This window comes from Macrobrachium nipponense, chromosome 9 (genome assembly GCF_015104395.2).
Source record: "Macrobrachium nipponense isolate FS-2020 chromosome 9, ASM1510439v2, whole genome shotgun sequence".
NCBI classification, from domain to species: Eukaryota; Metazoa; Arthropoda; class Malacostraca; order Decapoda; family Palaemonidae; genus Macrobrachium; species Macrobrachium nipponense.
The window spans coordinates 12947366-12968486 of NC_061110.1; the positions used below are offsets into that span (position 1 = coordinate 12947366).

General features: G+C 40.0%; 3 protein-coding genes across 3 annotated transcripts in view; 2 read left to right on the forward strand and 1 right to left on the reverse strand.

Annotated features, from left to right (window-relative positions):
* The window catches only part of LOC135217892 (arginine kinase Met e 2), a 73575-nt gene that overhangs the window by 33205 nt on the left and 19249 nt on the right, over positions 1–21121 (reverse strand). The gene's annotated exons all lie outside the window — the stretch shown is intronic.
* Positions 4251–10358, forward strand: LOC135218258 (arginine kinase-like). The gene is made up of 4 exons (XM_064254430.1): positions 4251–4694; positions 6256–6472; positions 8024–8414; positions 9683–10358. Exons 1-4 carry the CDS (start codon positions 4366–4368, stop codon positions 9811–9813), a joined length of 1068 nt encoding a protein of 355 aa, XP_064110500.1. The 5' UTR covers positions 4251–4365; the 3' UTR covers positions 9814–10358.
* Positions 14000–17356, forward strand: LOC135218294 (arginine kinase-like). Its single transcript, XM_064254510.1, has 4 exons — positions 14000–14533; positions 16017–16233; positions 16365–16755; positions 16937–17356. Exons 1-4 carry the CDS (start codon positions 14205–14207, stop codon positions 17065–17067), a joined length of 1068 nt encoding a protein of 355 aa, XP_064110580.1. The 5' UTR covers positions 14000–14204; the 3' UTR covers positions 17068–17356.

A 21121-nucleotide genomic window follows, 5' to 3' on the forward strand; every position in this document is an offset into this window, starting at 1 on the left:
AAAAAGGGGGTGTGTGGGGGGAGGGGGAGGGTGGAATCCCACTTAAACTGGTGAATCGTGGATGAACTTCATGTGCAGAAAATATCTGTAATACTAGCTGCTTCATGTGTCTGCAAAAAAAGGCTCACCAGCATTGCATCAAAACACCCAACACAAACTGCACCAACTACTTCTTATCTTGTGCGAGCGCTTTCATGTCTACTTTAAACACACACACATCATATACCCATATATATATATAAAAGATATATATATATATATATATATATATATATATATATATATTATATTATTATATACATATATATATACCTATATAATATATGTATATATATATATATCTATATATAGTATATAGATATATATATGATATATATATATATATACTATATATATATAGAGCTGTATGGTTAGAAGTGTTTGTTATTGTACCCCAACCTTCCTGGAAACTGCTCAAAAAAACAAAATTTAAAAAAAAGAAAATTTATGATACTGCGACAACGTTTCAATCAATACGGCAAGTTCGTGGAAGGGCAAATATGCTCTCTCTCTCTCTCTCTCTCTCTCTCTCTCTCTCGCGTCTCTCTCTCTCTCTCCTCTCTCTCCTCTCTCTCTCTCTCTCTTTGCGACATGTTTTTGGTTGACAAATCCTTCAGGACATATGACACCCTGATTAAATCATCATTTACGTACGCATATATCATAACTTTGAGCATTGTTCCTAGTTATGTGTGATAAGTCGCAAAGGAAACCGGTCAGCTGTTAATTTTGTTTCCAAATCTCCTCTTCTATCTCTCTCTCCTCTCCGTAATCTTCCCTCCTCTTTCTCTCTCCGCCCCCTCGTCTCTCTCTCTCTCTCTCCTTCTCTTCTCTCTCCTATCTCTCTCTCTCTCTCTCTCTTTCTTGGTTCTTTATTCATATATGTTCGTGTAGTCTTTTAGAACTTTGCTATGGAAAATCCACGATTTTTTTTTCACTACGCTATTTATTCATTCAATATCAGTTATTATTGAACCAAACAAAAACTTCTTTCAGTTTTCTTTTGAAGATTGAAAAAGAAACCCACAAAATTACTCTGTATAACATGTTTACTTATAAGTATTGCGTGTTGAGTAAGATAAAATGTAAATAATTATAAGTAAACACGTTATACACAGTAATTTTGTGGGTTTCGTTTTCTATTATTATTATTATTATTATTATTATTATTATTATTATTATTATTATTATTATTTTAAAGTGCTTTAACAAAAACAACTTATAATAAGATTCGTAAATTCCAATTAGGGTGGATCGAAGGACTTGCTCTTAATAATAATAATAATAATAATAATAATAATAATAATACTAATAATAATAATAATAATAATAATAATAATAATAATAATAATAATAATAATAATATTAAGAAATTCACATTTTAACGTTACACTAATGAGGAACAACATTCAGGTGTTCGAAAGTCTTTGTTCTATATTTTTACATAGAAATATATTTTTAATATATAATTGTGGATATTTTTTAACAATAATAATAATGACAATAATAATAATAAAGGCCAAGCAACAACAGCAATTCGTTCATACAAAGCATCCTAAGCAATTAGGAAATGACACTGAAAAATCTGTCATTATTATTATTATTATTATTATTATTATTATTATTATTATTATTATTATTATTATTATTATTATTATTATTATTTCTGTGGTTATTGTTATCATTGGTATTTTTTTTATTATTAATATCACTGTAGAGTTTTGCTATTTCCAATTTTCGTATTTAGCCTTCTGGACCAGACTTCTGTAACTACCCAAGGTAGGAATCAATTGCATGCAATCATTACTATCGTTACCATTATTAAGAATACTATTTTCTATACCTCTTCAGGTATAGATTTATCCTTTTTTTTTTATCATGTTATCTCTTGTATCTAGATCGTGGATGTTAGTGTCTCTACTCTGTATATTCTATTTATATGGCCTTGAGCTGAAATAAAAGCTATTATTATAATTATTATTAAAATTATTCAGCCGTGACCAAAGCACAGAAGTTTTAAGCCACGCGGTTGGCATTGATTCACGCCATACTCACCCTCTCTCTCTCTCTCTCTCTAAAAATAACCTGAAAAACTGAGGGCAAGATCCCCTCTGTTGTTTCCAAGAGAGATATATGGTACTTTTCTTAGGATACAGGAAGAATGGATTTGAATTTCAGCCCGTTTTATTTTCTTCGTCCTTATCGTATCATTGTGATCAATTCACTCTTTTTATTTTCTCCTTTAGTTTGTGAACGTCAAAAACAAACACACATACATACCTATTTTGACTTCTAACACGGTAATAAGCGGTATCTCCTGTTCACTTACTACCCTACGAAGTGTCGAAAGCTTATAGGATTCTCATATACTGTATCCCAAGAAAGAGGAACGGCTAAGAGAAGGTTGTGAGCCCCTTGGTGATTTTGCGAGTGTTTCACCTTCGTACACAAAATAATCTGACAAGCAATCCCTCCAACGAACTAGATTGACGAATTTTGCTCCAAGTTTGTTATATCAATGTCTACTGCATGTTTTTTTCTCTCTCTTTTTATTCAGTTACAAGATTCTATCTTTTACTGGATAAATCCTTGAGTCAAGTGAACACGGTATTTTGGATTTCACTTTGTGAACTTTCCTTTACAAATTTGATTTAGAGTACAGACTCACTATTTTGATTTCAAATTTTTATCTATATTTAGTGATTCCTAAGACCCCTTTGATACATTTCAGTCAATATTGTTGTACTTTCGTCTCCTAGCAAATCGTGGTATTTTAGAGTGACTGTTAAGACAGCATTATATAAAAATAAAAATAATTAGGAGCATACTCCTAACAAACTAGTCTGTCACTGACATCCTTATTCATATCCGTAACATTCACTGTAACAAAATTATATCATATTGTAAGTTCCACGTTGTCCGAGTGCATCTTGCGCTCGGCTATCAATCCGGTGGTCCGGCGTTCGATTCTCGGCTCGGCCAACGCGGAACCAGAGGAATTTATTTCTGGTGATAGAAATTCATTTCTCGATACAATGTGGTTCGGATCCCACAATAAGCTGTAGGTCCCGTTGCTAGGTAACCAATTGGTTCCTAGCCATGAAAAAATATCTAATCCTTCGGGCCAGCCCTCAGATGAGAGCTGTTAATTAGCTCAGTGGTCTGGTAAAACTAAGATATACTTAACTTGTAGGAATAACATTATGAATTTTTTTAAAGTAAACTCCGGGGGTAAAAAAAAATAGCTAGAAATACAGATAACAAAAGTCATATTCGGAATATCTGTAGAGATGTTTAATTAGAGGTGTGAGAAAGCTATTACGAAAGTAAAAATTATAAAAAAAAACAATCAATATAATCCGCCTGAAGATTCAAGATAAAAGATGACACAATAATGAGGTTTACTGCATTTTATTATAAGTTGGTCTCACTTCTGCACTGCTTCGACAGTGCAGAGTTTCTGAATAAATTTGGAAGCGACTGAGACTTTCAGCTACGAAATAAGACAAATTTAATTTCCTCAAACTGAATGAAGAGAAACGACATACATACATTCATCTGGGCATGTGTGCATTCAAAGAATCGTGCAGACGAGAGCAGGAAATTGGTAAAAAAAGTCATTTTGAAGTCGTTATTTCTCCTTTCGTCTCTTAACTCTGTCTGTAATGTTGTTTATGATGCAAGATGCTGCTGTAATGCCTCGCTGAAATGGACCAACGACTTCAGGTAGTGTTGGAAAGCAAAGGAAATGAGGGTGAGGTTCCACTCACCGTGGAAGAAAAACTACATGGTTCCTCGTCAGTTTCACAAATTTTTAGCTTTTTTTGCCTGTAGAAACAGCGAAAAACCCTTTTTTCTCTTTTTTTTCATACATGGGCATTTCTGTGGAAGCTCGCTTGTCTACGTCATGGTATTTCATAAAGGGCCGTGTTATGCATAACGCTAAGCTTCGCGAATAATAACGATGATATGAGAGCAGAGCGTCTCTCATTCTCCTGAAGGTGGGGGAGTGCATATGGGCAGCGAGCGTTCCTCGCATACAGATATCTGGCTACCACCCCCTCCCCCGCCGCAGGAACACTTGTGCCTGTTGGCAGAGAGAGGCCCCTGGAAGGGCGCCAATAGCTATTTCGGAGGCCGGTTCGCACGCAGAGTGGTGGCGGCCCGCCCTAGCCGAGGAGCCGCCGTGGCCTATATAGAGGACTCCTGAAACCGGGGACTCCTCAGAGCTACTAAAGCTGTTGCCCTCCAAGGTCCTCAGTTGAGTAACTCTCCTCATCTCTTCTCACTCTCTCCCTCAAGCCAAACCAACAAACCAAGGACAAGATGGGCGAACCATTCCCCGACATCAAGAGCAAACACTCCCTGGTGGCTAAGCACGTCACCAAGGAGCGCTGGGATAAGCTCTCCGGCCACAAGACCGCCACCTCCGGCTTCACCCTCAAGCAGGCCATCGCCTGCGCCGTCGAGTTCGACAACCAGCACTGCGGCATCTACGCCGGTGACTGGGATTCCTACAAGGATTTCAAGGATGTCTTCGACCCCATCATCCAGGAATACCATGGCATCTCCCCCGATGCCGTCCACACCTCCGACATGGACGTCGAGAAGATCAAGGGCAACATCAACGCCGAGGTCCCCGTCCACTCCGTCAGGTGAGTAGCAGTTCCCTTTAGAAACACAAGCTCAAACTGACAACAACTTAGATCAAACAGAACACTGGGAGCCCTTTCTTGGCTTCCACCACTTGTTAAAAATCTCTTGAAAAAAACAACTCCTAAAAAACACAGTGAAGACGACAACACTCAAGACCAAATCACACACAAAAGATACCTCTTAGAGCCTGACATTATGAAGAAACAAAACTTTGAAGCCAAATCTTATGAGAGAAACAATACTCAAGACCAAAGCTTACTGTATAGACAGCACCCAAACCCAAGTGATATGAAAAAAAAATTAATACATTAATTTCGAGAAACAATACCTAATATTAAGACACAAGGCTTCACTAGACAAAGTGCTTTCAACATCTCACTGATACCACTGGACGGTTACAGAACCAAGAACAGAGGACAACGTCTAGCCTATTGTTCCTCTCCTCGCGTGTATCTTAAAGTTGTTCTAGTCATTATTCCATCCTTTTCCAAACTCCACGTGCAAATATGGTCGTATAAGTTTGGAAAATAGAATATCGCTTTCGAAAAGACAAGAATTTACTTATTTAAAAGTGATTTTTATAGACCATAAACACAACAGAACTGCGAGACACACAGCTGTGCTTTATACAGTAAGATCAGTGTAAGAACATCTTATTGATTCTGGCCCTAATTACGAAGAACCCGCCTACGATTAAAGTTAAATGTAACACTGTATCTATTGATCTAAAAACTTTCAAGATTAAATCAGAACTTCATGAAATATCTTCTTACTAGAACTATACCTTTTTTCTGAAAATTTAATCAAGACGGTTTGCAGTACTATCCTATCCCAAGATGGTTAACATTGAGAACAAAAACGGCAAGAGGAGGAGATATATATCAGCCTCAAGAGATGGACTAGCTTACTAAATTACCTTGCAGAGAATTAAGGAGAGCATAGTCCAACGATTCTTAAAAAATCATGACGCCGGTTCTTTTTCTGATCATTTTGACTGTTCATAGTCTTCCATGGCGCATTTTAACATATACTTTTCATAGTTCCCTAGTTATCCATTCATCCTTGTATTCAAAGAATTAATAATACGGTTCTTCGTGTTTTGGTACTACTGGTTGAAATCTCGTTTTGTGTAGAGTAAGCAGACTCTCAACTAGTACCAAGTGACCCGTCCGTTACAATTTCTTTTTTTTATTTACACGTAGTATATATCCAGTTGTTACCAACTTTCTTAATTTCAATAACAACAATCTTTGCTAAGGATACGAATTGATGCAGGCTACTAGACATTGCTTAAGTCTGCTATCTGTGCCACTTTGTTTATCCAAGCTGTTCTCTCTCTCTCTCTCTCTCTCTCTCTCTCTCTCTCTCTCTCAAGCATCTAAATTTCTTTCGAGTGCCCTTTCCTCATACAAAGACCAGCATATTCTTCTCTCTCTCTCTCTCTCTCTCTCTCTCTCTCTCTCTCTCTCACTGTTGATCTTCGGCGAAGATCATTAGACCGAGGTGCCGCCCTTCAGCCGCCGTCTCACGCCCTTTTCCCTTTTTCTCTCCTCCCTACAGGATCCGCGTAGGCCGTAGCATTGATGGCTTCGGTCTCTCCCCCGGCATCACCAAGGACCAGCGCGTCGGCGTTGAGAACCTCATGAAGAGCGCCTTCGGGAAGCTCTCCGGAGATCTCGCCGGCAACTACTACCCCCTGACTGGCATGGACGAGAAGGTCCGTCAGCAGCTCGTCGATGACCACTTCCTCTTCATGTCTGGTGATCGCAACCTTCAGGTGAGGACCAGGAGGAGATTTCACTCCTCCTTCTTCTTCTTCTCTTTAGGCTTAGAAGACGAAGAGCAGAGAGATACCACAGTGCCAGTAATAGTGCGTGAATTACAGCAAAGCACAAAGCATAAAAAGTACTAAAAGAGAATTAGACTCATAAAACGGAACTCGAGTCCATTAGACTTACAGAGAGATTTCACTCTTTCTTCTGCTTCTTCTTCTCTTTAGGCTTAGAAGACGAAGAGCAGAGAGATACCACAGTGCCAGTAATAGTGCGTGAATTACAGCAAAGCACAAAGCATAAAAAGTACTAAAAGAGAATTAGACTCATAAAACGGAACTCGAGTCCATTAGACTTACAGAGAGATTTCACTCTTTCTTCTGCTTCTTCTTCTTCTCTTTAGGCTTAGAAGACGAAGAGCAGAGAGATACCACAGTACCTGTAATAGTGCTTCTTCTTCTTCTTCTTCTTCTTCTTCCTCCTCCTCCTCCTCTTCTTCTCTTTACGCTTAGAAGACCAAGTACCACAGTTGTCCTAGTGCGTGAACTATAGCAAAGCACATAGCATAAAAAGTACTAAAAGAGAATTAGACTCATAAAATGGAACTCTAGTCCATTAGACTCACACGCAGGCTACACAGCTTAGGCTATTGTTGGATATAATTCACGAGATGACCTATATTAGCGCTCAAAATTCTCGTAAGTCAATTTAAATATATATATAAAAAAAAGAATCTTTTTTTTCAAAGAGCATATTTGCTAATATATACAGGAGGACAAAAAATAATAGTTTAAAAACACTGTAGGTTATACCTTGAGCTCTTCTGGAAAAGGTATAATTTAAACAGTCTAGTGAGTATGGCCCGAGACTACGGTTAGTTATACAATTATTGTTTTGCTTTATTTTTTTTATTGAAAGACAAAATAAACCTGTTCAAGTTGCAATAGAACCAGGGTGCTCTCCAAAACCCACAAAAACATTTTTTTTTTCTTTTTTTTGTGGTCAAACATAGAGAATAGTTTGTTTTGAGGCTGCTTATTGATGAAAGAGTCATCTAAATATCTAAACTGATTCATTAGACTTCGGTCCCTTTAAGAGGCAATCAAGAGATAATTCCTAAAAGTTAAGCGACCGGGAAACAATGGCAGCGTTGTTCAGTGAATTCCCAACTTGAATGACACCGTGATTCAACTCTTTAAGGAGAGGGCGTTAATTTGATTGTCTCAGTCGCTCGAAAACCCCTGACAGCTGATTCTCTTAACAACACGGCATTTAATTTTGTTTTAGGAACAGCTTACCGTGTTAATCTTGGTTTTTTGTAGCCATCTGTACTTGTACTTTGTCATATTTTCATGCTAGATTCAAACCTAGACGCATAATTCATTCAACAAGAAAGTTCCTTTAGTCTCATACCTTTTTTTAGTCTTGCGTTTTGCCCATCTCTGTGGTCACTCTCTGCCACTTGTTTTACTCTGCTTTTTATGTGTCTGAAGAATGCCGTTGCGTGTCTGTTGGTTTTTGTTAACGAAGCTCCTTCTTCTTCCACGTGGCCCTAGGTCGCAGGTATGGAGCGCGACTGGCCTGAAGGCCGCGGTATCTACCACAACGCCGAGAAGACCTTCTTGGTCTGGGTCAACGAGGAGGATCAGCTCAGGATCATCTCTATGCAGATGGGCGGTGATGTCAGGGGCGTCTTTGAACGCCTGGCCCGCGGTATCAAGGCCGTCGGCGACTCCGTCAAGGCCGAGAGCGGCAAGGACTTCATGCTCGACTCCAAGTACGGCTTTGTCCACTCCTGCCCCACCAACCTTGGCACCGGCATGAGGGCTTCCGTCCACGTTGACTTGCCCGGCTGGACCAAGGAAGGTCTTGAAGCCCTGAAGAAGAGATGTGAAGAACTGAAGGTTCAGCCCCGTGGTACCCGCGGTGAATCTGGCGGCCAGACTGGTAAGTGTGAACCTCCTGACATTGCTTTTTCTTATTATCTGCTACTAGGGTCTTAGTGCCAGGCCTTTGGAGAAAGTATGATCATCGCACACTTTGAAACTCAAACACAAATAGTATCGGGTCCTACAAAATCAGATCCACTGAAAACAACAAACCGGATTGAGTCTTAGATCCAAGTGGAGATAAGAGCCAAACAGGATCGAGCCCTAAGCAAAGACTACCAACTTTGTAACACAAAAGCCGATAGGATATTGTATAACCCCCCAAAGAGACAGCCGACCCTCTGCCTCTATAAAAATGGAAAACTATAAGAACAAGGGAACTGGGGGCAGTGTAGACGGGAACAGTAACTGATTTGCCAAAAGCACTTTCCTCAGCTTAAATTGTAACACGAGAATGTAAGAATAACAATCACTGTACTTACATTATGTGATAAAGCTAGTCTCTCAAGAATACTCGAGAAACAATACTTTTACATTACTTCTTGACAAATAGTACTTTATACTAGATAAATATTCGACAAGCCTGGTCATTTGGCTTGTGAGATATATTTGATAGAGTATATCGCATATTCACTGATAACTTCAGTTACCTTCGCCCTAGTATTCTTGATATTCGAAGTAGTTTAACAATGACATTCATCTGTTCATCAGCAACAATTTTATATGACATTTACTGATTCACAATTACTTTTCTCCCCGTTATTGTAAGACTGGACTCGTATATTACTCAGGTCAGTCATTTTTATAAATTCTCTTACAATATGTTTTTTTTTTTATTAGATCGAATATTTCGCTGTCTACAGACGACAAACCACTTTAGTACAACCAACGAGGTTTAACAAATAAATTATTCAGTAGATGAATGTTTTCAGTTCACAACGCTAGCAACAAGGATATCGACTTCCTCAGTAAATACGCGCAGTTAGAGACACAACGGACCATGAATATCTCGAGTGACTCCACAAAAAATTATTAGATTATTTCTAGCATAAGGATACGTTGTCTAGCTGTTGGAAGAAATACTGCTGTTTATTTTACCCTTTTCTCGTTTGCAATATCTGTAGTTGTATGTTTCCTTTCATTCTCCTATACGTTTCCTTCTCCTCTATTATTTCGCTACTTTTAAAGCTGCCCTTTTTTTCCGTTCGTGGATAAGTGTGTACTATACTGTTTGTTGATTGTTTCTCTTTCCGTCAACACCCGGCAACTCACTGTCTCCCGTTTTCTAATGTCCGTTTTCTCTCTTTTCTCTTCGCCTCCTCGTAGGTCACACTTATGACATCTCCAACAAGCATCGCCTGGGTTACTCCGAGGTCGAACTCGTCCAGTGCATGATTGACGGTGTCAATACCCTGTACGCTGAGGACGTTGCCCTCCAGAAGAAGCACGGCATCTAAGAAGCTTGCATCCATTCTGAGTTTTTAAAAACAAGAGAAATTATATAAATTTATATTAGAGGAGAAACATTATTTTTTCAACGCATCTTCCAACACAAATCAATGCGAAGGACTCCTTATTTTTTTTCTTTTTAGTTAGAAGGAAGAGGAGTCGTTTTCACTCGTTAGTAAAGACCAGAATCGGGTGTTTGAACGTCATGGAGGCCGGAGGAATCTTATAGTGCTAAAACTTGTCATTCTTCTTCATCCTGACTTTCACGGATGTCCTGTCATTCAAATTAATCCTCGCAAGGTCAAGCTGACGGAAAGGAGCCCTTCCGAGGGAGTCCTTTTCGTTAGTCTCCCTTGATAGAGAAGGGAAGGGCTTGTCCTCCGGCGTTCAGGACCTAGCTTGAGCCTTGCCACGAAGGAATAGGCCTAAACAGCACTTCCTTCTGGCAGCCCCGGCTCTTGCTACCAACTGTCATCATGAGAGTTCACTATTTTTGGTCTAGAGATGAAAAGACATTATTGTTACTAAACAATAAACAATTAATTTAATAACAGAGCCTAGTTTTATTCAGCGTTGCCTTCTGATTTGCGAGACTCTTCAGAAAGGGCCAGATCATTTTCTTTTCCTGTGATTGATTGACTTACTGAAAGGGCAATATATACTCTAGGGGACACTGAGTAGCCGGCTCTATCACTTTTGAGTTTTCAACCAAATGCACAAATGCTCAATTTGTGACTGGCTCTCATCAACCTTTTGGTTATTCAAACTACACATCTTGACAACTCTAATAATATCTTTTGCACACACAGTTCAATCAAGGTCTCTTCCACACAAAGTTTATTAGTCTCAAGTTCATGAAATCAATTTGCTCTAGTAATGCAAAAAAATATCCACATTCCTCAAGTGTTGATTTCAGAAGCTTCCCAAACAACAGTGATCTATGTTCTAAGCCACTATCTAAGGTACGCTAATTTGCAGGTCTTATATCCATCATTAGTTAGATATGAAGTAGATTTCAAGTTCACATATTTATTATAACTTGATATTACCCAATACGACCATCAGTCGCACCAGAAAGTCGAAAAACTAACCATGGTGCATGTGGTACGGATTAGAAAAATGACAAATATGACAGCAGCTTCAAAGAATTGGAATTCTGGTGAAAGCTGAAAGAAGAGTGAATTAGACCTTAGACTTAATCTGAGCTCTTCAAAAGTGTAGTGTCTCCCGGTAGCGATAGTAGTGGCCCCAGGGCCAGGAGTGAGTTTCCAACTAACATTTATTGCAGTTTCAGCAGCAAACAGATCTTATCACTGATATTTTTGTGCCTCAAACCTTTCATCACTGACCAGTGCAACAGCCACTGACTTGTGTTTGCGACTAGAAGTCAGTCTCTCTCTCTCTCTCTCTCTCTCTCTCTCTCTCTCTCTCTCACACACACACACGCACCAACATACATTCAACAACTAGGACACCCATCCAAATTCAAGCTCTCTCAAACTCGATGTGTGACCACTTAAACAAATATCTTTGCATGTGTTTGTGCTGCATGATGGTGCCTGAAATTGGATGCCTTTTTTTATTTATTTTTCTTTTTTGCTCGATTCCTAAAGAAAACATTTGAGACGAATGAAATATTATAACAGGGCATTTTTTTTTTATATGGCCTGTCTTCTTGTTCACTTTACGATGTGTTAGAAAAACAGTGAATGGAAATTGTCATATATTTACACGTTTTTGACCAATGGATGTGAAACATCTAAACATTTCACATGAACTTTGTTAAAACACACACACACACGTTCTGCTGTGTCAATACTTAGTGAAAAAATTAGGCCTATGACTGGAGTATAACGAATGTGGCGTTTAACCGCAGCATCGCAGTTGGCATTTTGTAGTACTAGTTCTTGGCCGTCATGCCTCGATCTGAATAATTCCAGTTGTTACCGATTCGAAATTCTATCTTTCAATATAAATCACCGCATGCGCCCTTCATCCCTTGTCTCGGCAGAATTTATTTTGGTAAAAGTGCCTGCGCGTGGTACTTATTTAAAAAAAATTTACATTTTACTTTTCTTTTAAAGTTCATTTTACAATTCAATGCATATGAAATATATTTAATTTATGTACAAAATCGACAAACACGTAAGCTAGTCATAATAATTCTTTTATTTTACTAGGGAAAACGGTAAGACATCTTCAAGTGACTGTTCTGGAGATGATTATGAGACCAAACAATGTAATAAACAAACTCTCACTCTCCCTCTCTCTCTCTCTCTTTCTCTCTCTCGCCCTCCTCACACATACACACACACACACAAACGCACGCACGCACATATATGTACATGAGAGAGAGAGAGAGAGAGAGAGAGAGAGAGGAGAGATAGCATCCGTAGGATTGCAAATGATATTTCATACAAAGGTATATTATTATTTATTCCATCACGCTCCCACACAAAAAAAAAAAAACTAAATTGAAATAATAATAAGCTTTCGCCTGCCATTTCAAATCCAGTTACCGCCAGATATTACTTCGTTGAAATTTCGCTCTGCAGTCAGTCTCTCTCTCTCTCTCTCTCTCTCTCTCTCTCTCTCTCTCTCTCTCACGCTTTCCTACTCGAACTATGACTCACACACTCACCGTTTTGTGTTATGTAATAACTGCTACAGTAGCGATACTATAATAAGTTCGATGCCTTTTTAAATCTTCGGTTGGTGTATTTCGATGTTTGATTATATATATATATATATATATATATATATATATATATATATATATATATATATATATATTATATATATGTGTGTGTGTGTGTGTGTGTATATTGCGTGTCTTTGTTAATAAAAGCACATGTGTTTGAGCTTCGCATGCTGTAATTGTAATACGTGCATTCACACATGCACACACATATAGACACACACACACACACACACACACACATATATATATATATATATATATATATATATATATATGCACAAATGCAATTATAAAAGTACATAAAACGATATTTACCCCAAAATATCACTTGGCCAAATAAACGATAAAGAAAAAAAAAGAAAGAAAAAAACTAAGCAGTTCCACCAAAAACCGGCATGTTTGAGTTGCCAAGTGATGTGTTTCAAGGTAAAGAGCACCAACTCTCCCCACAGCCAATCACTCCCTCCCCCCCACCCCCCAATCCCCACACACCCCTTCCCAAAGGCCGGCCTTCCCCCCGTCAGAACACGCCTCTCTCTGTCTCTCCCCATGAGAGAGAAAACTTTCATGTGTCTCTCTCCTTCTCCCCCTCCTCCTTGGCCATCCTCTCTCTCTCTCTCTCTCTCTCTCTCTCCTTGGCTCTTCCATCACTTCAAAAAGACATCTCACATGATGTTACTGAATTTTGAATTTAAAAATGAAACTGTATTCACTAGAAGTAGTATCTTTCAGGTTTTTTTAAAATTAATTGACAAGGCATCGTACATTCGTAAAAAGTCAGTGTATGCGTTAAATAACCTATTACTGATTATTCACACAGAATATAACATAGTACTTTGATTTTATTTGGTAAAATGAAAGAATTGGTTGATATTTGATATTCGTCGAGCAAGCGCTGTTTCTGTAGCTTTCAGAGTCATATATCATAGTTGAAGATCCTTACATCAGACTGACGGGGAACTTCAGAATAGTTTGCCCTCGAGAATATGATTCTATGTAGATCTGATACTCATTACTCTGACGAAGGAGTTGCGTGCCTTCGTAAGCGTAAGCATGAAAGGGCGAATGTAGTAGATTACCACTATCACATAACCCTGAGAGATAACGGATGAATCAGGTGACAGACAGTCCAGGTACAATTATGCCAACACAGAAAATTTGCACTCATGGCAAACAGTAGTAGACATTTTAAATTTTTCTTTAAGTTTGACTACCTAAACTCTGTTTTCTGAAACCGAACCTTCACACATACTACGCTCTACAAAACGGGACAGAAAAGAGGAGGCGAGCGAATGCTTGAATATAATTATCCAACAGCCTGCCTTCTCCTCCTCCTCCGCCCCCTCCTCCTTCCCCCCCTCCCTCACTCTACTCTCTTCCTTCACCCTCTCCTCCTTCAGGTACCCGACCCTCCTACCCGACAGCCACCAAGCCCCATCCATGCCTACTCTTCCATGGCTGCCTCGAGCCGGCCGGCTTCCCTCCCTTCGCCCGGCGAGGCAGCGAAATCCACCGTCAGAGCAACGCTAGCAGCTGCCGCGGAAAGGTGTTTGCTCTCTTTTGGTTCTTCGTCACCAGCAAGTTCCAAAACGTATCTCCTCTCAAGCCTCTCTCTTCCTGCTCTCCTCTTATTAAACTGATCAAAGGTTCTTTTTTCGGGTAAGTCCAACCAGCAAACTCCCAAAGTCATCATCAACCATGGGCGAACCATTCCCTGATATCAAGAGCAAACACTCTCTGGTGGCTAAGTACGTCACCAAGGACCTGTGGGACAAACTGAGCGGCATCAAGACCGCCACTTCAGGCTTCACCCTGAAGCAGGCCATCGCCTGCGCCGTCGATTTCGACAACCAGCACTGCGGCATCTACGCCGGGGACTGGGATTCCTACAAGGACTTCAAGGATGTCTTCGACCCCATCATCCAGGACTACCATGGCATCGCCTCCGATTCGAAACACACCTCCGACATGGAAGTGAGCAAACTCAAGGGCAACATCAACCCCGAATGCCCCGTTCATTCCGTCAGGTAAGGTTAACCTTTTGCAGGGGCCCGAATGCTGGTGAAATTGAAGGTGTGAAAGTGAAAGCCATTGATTTCAGATAATATATTTGGTGAAGTTTTCAGTTCAGAGATGTGAATGAATGACCATGAAATATATCCATTCATACAATGGACGACACGCAAAGAACGAATAAATGTATTTTTTTTTTTTAAATGTCTCGAGAGGATTTTTAACTCGACATTGTAAAATTTGTAAAATCGCTTAACGATCACTTGTACCAAAAGTAAAGTTCCCAGCACAGACAAAATACAAATTAATCTGATTTTACAGAAACTAATACAATAACATTTCAACCTTAGAAGTGTCATAATACCCATGACATTTCACGCACAATTGTCGCAGTGTAAAAGTGTTATGCTGGTAGCGTTGACGTAAAGCCGGCAAATTGGGTGGGTACTGTGGCCACCGAGCGCTGACACCCGGCCCCCCCTACCCCCCTTACGCAAGACCGGCGCCAGCAGGCGAGAGCGCTATACAAAGCCGGCTGGTGTTTTTTTTATTTTTATGTATTCATACACTTGCTGTGCTTATCAGAGATAAAATTATTTTTTAAAAGATTTGCTGTAAAAGTGATTAACCGGAGAGTTACGTAAAACATTTTTGTTAATAATGGTTATGGTGACATTATTTAGATACTTTTAAAATATTGGCAATTTACGCTAGTTGTAAACTTATCCGTGACCTTTCGTAATAGATTGCACAGACTTATTGTTAATACGACGAAGTGTTCACTATATATATATATATTATATATATTATATATATATATATATATATATATATATATATATACACACACATATAATATAATATTAATAATAATTTCTTTAAGTAATGCAAATGTTCATGATGCAATCTTTGTGTAGCTATTCCGTTCAATAAGATCAAGTTCATAATATAACTTCTCCGATGTATCGCTCACACTCCCCCCTCGCACAATAACAGCATCACTGTGGTTCAATAGCTAAGGAAACGCCCCCCACCCCTGCCAGCCCCCCAATCTCCCCCATTCCCGGCCCCCACTCATCCCCATTGTCATAGTTCCAATCCCCCTTTCCTGAGCATCCCTTCACTGCGTTCTTCCACTTATTGCGTTTATATTATTATTTTATTTATTTATTTATTGCCCCGTTTTTGTGTGGGAGGGTTAGTCGTCCAAACATTATTTTTTACAAGAAGATGAAAGTTGAAAGTTATCTCCCCTTCCTCCCCCACTCTTTCTCCCTCAAAATAAAATGTAATGATAGCGCACCTGTGGTTGAGCTGATGTTATTCATTGGTGATAAATGAAATGCGTAAAACTTAGAGATGTGACACTACGCAACCGGTAGCCCAAGTTATTACACCCGAAACACACTAGAAACAAAAAGTTTTATGATTCGTGAATGATATTAAAGAATATTTATTTTGAAGACCTACAATATTCGATTTTCTCCATCGCTGTAGGATCCGTGTAGGTCGTAACATCGACGGCTTCGGCCTCTCCCCCGGCATCACCAAGGACCAGCGCTTGGGCGTCGAGAATCTGATGAAACATGCTTTCAAGAAACTCTCTGGGGATCTTGCCGGTAACTACTACCCCCTGACTGGCATGGAAGAGAGCGTCCGTCAGCAGCTCGTCGATGACCACTTCCTTTTCATGTCGGGAGATCCCAACCTCCAGGTAAGGGCTCGAAGGCATAGAGGACTAATTAGGCCTAACTGGGAATTTTTACTGAATATTTTGCATAATTGGGCATTAGGCCCTTTTGAAAGTTAAAGTTCTCGTTTTGATGATATATCTCCTGCCGACAGGTTGCCGGAATGGAGCGCGAATGGCCCGAGGGACGCGGCATCTACCACAACAAGGACAAGACCTTCCTTGTGTGGGTCAACGAGGAGGATCAGCTCAGGATCATCTCCATGCAGAAGGGCGGAGACGTCAGGGCTGTGTTCGAGCGTCTCGCCAAAGGCATCCAGGCCGTCGGTGACTCTGTCAAGGCCGAAAGTGGCAAGGAATTCGCCTTTGACGAGAAGTACGGATTCATCCACTCCTGCCCCACCAACCTCGGTACTGGCATGAGGGCTTCCGTCCACGTTGACCTGCCCGGCTGGACCAAGGAAGGTCTCGACGCCCTGAAGAAGAGGTGTGAGGAGCTCAAGGTGCAGCCACGTGGTACCCGCGGCGAGTCTGGTGGTCAGACTGGTAAGTGTTGCCACAAACATGAATTGTTACCTGTTGTATTTATTGTAGCTCTCGTAATATTAATTGCAGCTGTTGTTTTATCATTTTGAGTCAGATTTTGTTGACCAATCTGGTCGATCAAGTAGGCTAAACGGAAATGCACCAAAACATGAGACTAACTCGAGACTCTTCTCTCTCGCAGGTATCACGTACGACATCTCCAACAAGCACCGACTGGGGTACTCCGAGGTGGAGCTCGTGCAGTGCATGATCGACGGCGTGAACGCCCTGCACGAGGAGGACATCAAGCTCCAGAAGAAGCACGGATTGTAAATTTATTTCTCTCTCTCTCTCCCAAGTCTCGTTCGGCCTAAGATAAGGTTGCTCAAAGACCCCGAGGAGGTCATTGGGACTAGACCATATTTCCAAGTATGGAACGTCATTCCAACCTGTGTATAGGTACCCACTCTCTTGTGATTATTCAAGCTGAAATGCCGCATTCTGTAAGATAGCATTGAAACCTATATGAACGATACCAGTGTGATTTGCAAACTGTTGAGTTTTTATTTTTTTTTCTTAAATCCACTGTTGGTATCTGAGTAATAAATATATTTACTATAAATTGTCGTTTTATTTAACGTCATTCCGAAGTAGTGTTGTAGTGGTCGTCTAATAGTACGTGGAAAATAGTCTATTGGTAAATGGAAAATAAATGTGATATTAAAAGACATTATCTAAAAAAAGACGATATGAAAGTAATTGTACGAATAATTAAATATAATACTGTGATATTAAAAGACATTATCTAAACAAAAAGACGATATGAAAATAGTACGAATAATTAAATGTAATGCAATGAATAAACAAATGGGTGGATGTGAATACTGCTTCCACATACTGTATAAGAGAACTCTATCGAAAATATACGTGGGAGACGAACCAGAGATGCCATTGAACTACATTAACTTATTTTAATGTGCTCATCAACGAATAATAATTAATTCTCACTGTGAGATTATTTTGAACTTAGAACAGTTAAATATTTTGTCAACTACAATCTTCATTCAAGTTTTCAACAATATAACGGATACTGATAGCAATTGGCAGGAAGTTTGATACTGATAGCAATTGGCAGGAAGTTAGACACTGGCTGCAATTGGCAGGAAGTTAGACACGAACTGCAATTAGCAGGAAGTTAGACACAGACTGCAATTAGCAGGAAATTAGACACTGACTGCAATTAGCATGAATTTAGACACCTTGACTGCAATTAGCAGGAAGTTAGGACACTGACTTGTAATCAGGCAGGAAGTTAGACAACTTACGCAATTAGCTGGGAAGTTGACACGGACTGGTAATCAGCAGAAGTTAGACCCACGACTACAATTAGCAGGAAGTTAGACACTGGAAATCCAATTAGCAGGAATTAGGCATTGATGCAATTAAGCAGGAAGTTAGGACACTGACGGCAATAGGCAGGAGTTAGGTATTGCTCGATTAGCAGGAGGTTAATGTTATTGACTGCAATTAGCAGGAAGTTAGGTATTGACTGCAATTAGCAGGAAGTTTGGACACGGACTGTATCTAGCAAAGTTGGCCAAAAGTTAGACACTGACTGCAATTAGCAGGAAAGTGTTAGAGTCACTGACTAATTGGCAAAAGTTTTCGACACTGCAATTAGGCAAGGAAATTTTAGAACTGACTGCAATTACAGGAATTAGACACTGAACTTGCAAATTGCTGGAAGTTGAGAACACTGACTGTAATCAGCCAAAGGAAGTTTAGACACTGACTGCAATTAGCAAGGAAGTTCAGACACTGAGTGCAATTAGTAGGAAGTTAGACCCACTGACTGCAATTAGCAGGAAGTTAGACACCGAGTGCAAATTAGTAGGAAGTTAGACACTGACTGTAATCAGCAGGAAGTTAGGCAGTGACTGCAATTAGCAGGAAATTATACACTGACTGCAATTAGTAGGAAGTTAGACACTGACTGCAATTAGCAGGAAATTATACACTGACTGCAATTAGCAGGAAGTTAGACACTGACTGCAATTAGCAGGAAGTTAGACACTGACTGTAATCAGCAGGAAGTTAGACACTGACTACAATTGGCTGGAAGTTAGACACTCACTGCAATTAGCAGGAAGTTAGACACTGACTGCAATTAGCAGAAAATTAGACACTGGCTGCAATTAGCAGGAAGTTAAACACTGACTGCAATTGCAGGAAGTTAGGCATTGACGCAATTAGCAGGAAGTTTAGACATGACTGCAATTGGCAGGAAGTTAGGCATGACGCAATTAGCAGGAAGTTAGACACTGAACTTGCAATTAGCTAGGAGTGCAATTGACTGCAATTAGCAGGAAGTTAGACACTGACTGAAATTAGCAGGAAATTAGACACTGGCTACAATTAGCAGGAATTTAGACACTGACTGCAATTAGCAGGAAGTTAGACACTGACTACAATTGGCAGGAAGTTAGACACTGACTGCAATTAGCAGGAAGTTAGACACTAACTACAATTGGCAGGAAATTAAACACTGGCTGCAATTAGCAGGAAGTTAGACACTGGCTGCAATTAGCAGGAAGTTAGACACGGCTAACAAATTGCAGGAAGTTAGACACTAACTACAATTGGGCCGGAAATTACCCCGGCTGCATTAGCAGGAAGTTAGACACTGGCCCGGCAATTAGCTTGGAAGTTAGACACTGACTGCAATTAGCAGGAAGTTAGACACGACTACAATTAGCGAAAGTTAAGACCACTGACTACAATTACAGGAATTAAACACTGACTACAATTGGAGAAGTAAGACAACTGACTACAATTGGCATAAAGTTAGACACTGACTGCAATTAGCAGGAAGTTAGGCATTGACTGCAATTAGCAGGAAGTTAGACACTGACTGCAATTGGCAGGAAGTTAGGCATTTGAATGCATTAGCAGGAAGTTGACACTGACTGCAATTAGGCAGGAAGTTAGGCATTGACTGCAATTAGCAGGAATTTTGACACTGACTGAAATTAGCAGGAAATTAGACACTGGCTACAATTAGCAGGAAGTTAGACTGACTGCAATTAGCAGGAAGTTAGACACTGACTGCAATTAGCAGGAAGTTAGACACTGACTGCAATTAGCAGGAAGTTAGACACTGACTGCAATTAGCAGGAAGTTAGACACTGACTGCAATTAGCAGAAAGTTAGACACTGACTGCAATTAGCAGAAAGTTAGACACTGACTACAATTAAGCAGAAAGTTTTTAGACTGACTACAATTAGCAGGAAGTTAGACACTGAATACAATTAGCAGGAAGTTATACCCTGACTGCAATTAGCAGGAAGTTAGACACTGACTACAATTAGCAGAAAGTTAGACTGACTACAATTAGCAGGAAGTTAGACACTGACTACAATTAGCAGAAAGTTAGACTGACTACAATTAGCAGGAAGTTAAACACTGACTACAATTGGCAGGAAGTTAGACACTGACTGCAATTAGCAGGAAGTTAGACACTGACTACAATTGGCAAAAAGTTAGACACTGACTGCAATTAGCAGGAAATTAGACACTGACTGCAATTAGCAGGAAGTTAGACACTGACTGCAATTAGCTGGAAGTTAGACACTGACTGTAATCAGCAGGAAGTTAGACACTGACTGTAATCAGCAGGAAGTTAGACACTGACTGCAATTAGCAGGAAGTTAGACACTGACTGCAATTGGCTGGAAGTTAGGCACTGACTGCAATTAGCAGGAAGTTAGACACTGACTGCAATTAGCCGGAAGTTAGACACTGACTGCAATTAGTAGAAAGTTAGACACTGACTGCAATTAGCCGGAAGTTAGGCATTGACTGCAATTAGCAGGAAGTAAGACACTGACTGCAATTGGCTGGAAGTTAGGCACTGACTGCAATTAGCAGGAAGTTAGACACTGACTGCAATTGGCTGGAAGTTAGGCACTGACTGCAATTAGCAGGAAGTTAGACACTGACTGCAATTAGCAGGAAGTTAGACACTGACTGCATTAGTAGAAAGTTTAGACACTGACTGCAATTAGCCGGAAGTTAGGACCACTGACTGCAATTAGCAGGAAGTTAGACACTGACTGCAATTAGCAGGAAGTTAGGCATTGACTGCAATTAGCAGGAAGTTAGACACTGACTGCAATTAGCAGGAAGTTAGACACTGACTGCAATTGGCTGGAAGTTAGACACTGACTGCAATTAGTAGAAAGTTAGAAACTGACTGCAATTAGCCGGAAGTTAGACACTGACTGCAATTAGCAGGAAGTTAGACACTGACTGCAATTAGCTGGAAGTTAGACACTGACTGCAATTAGCAGGAAGTTAGACACTGACTGCAATTAGCAGGAAGTTTGA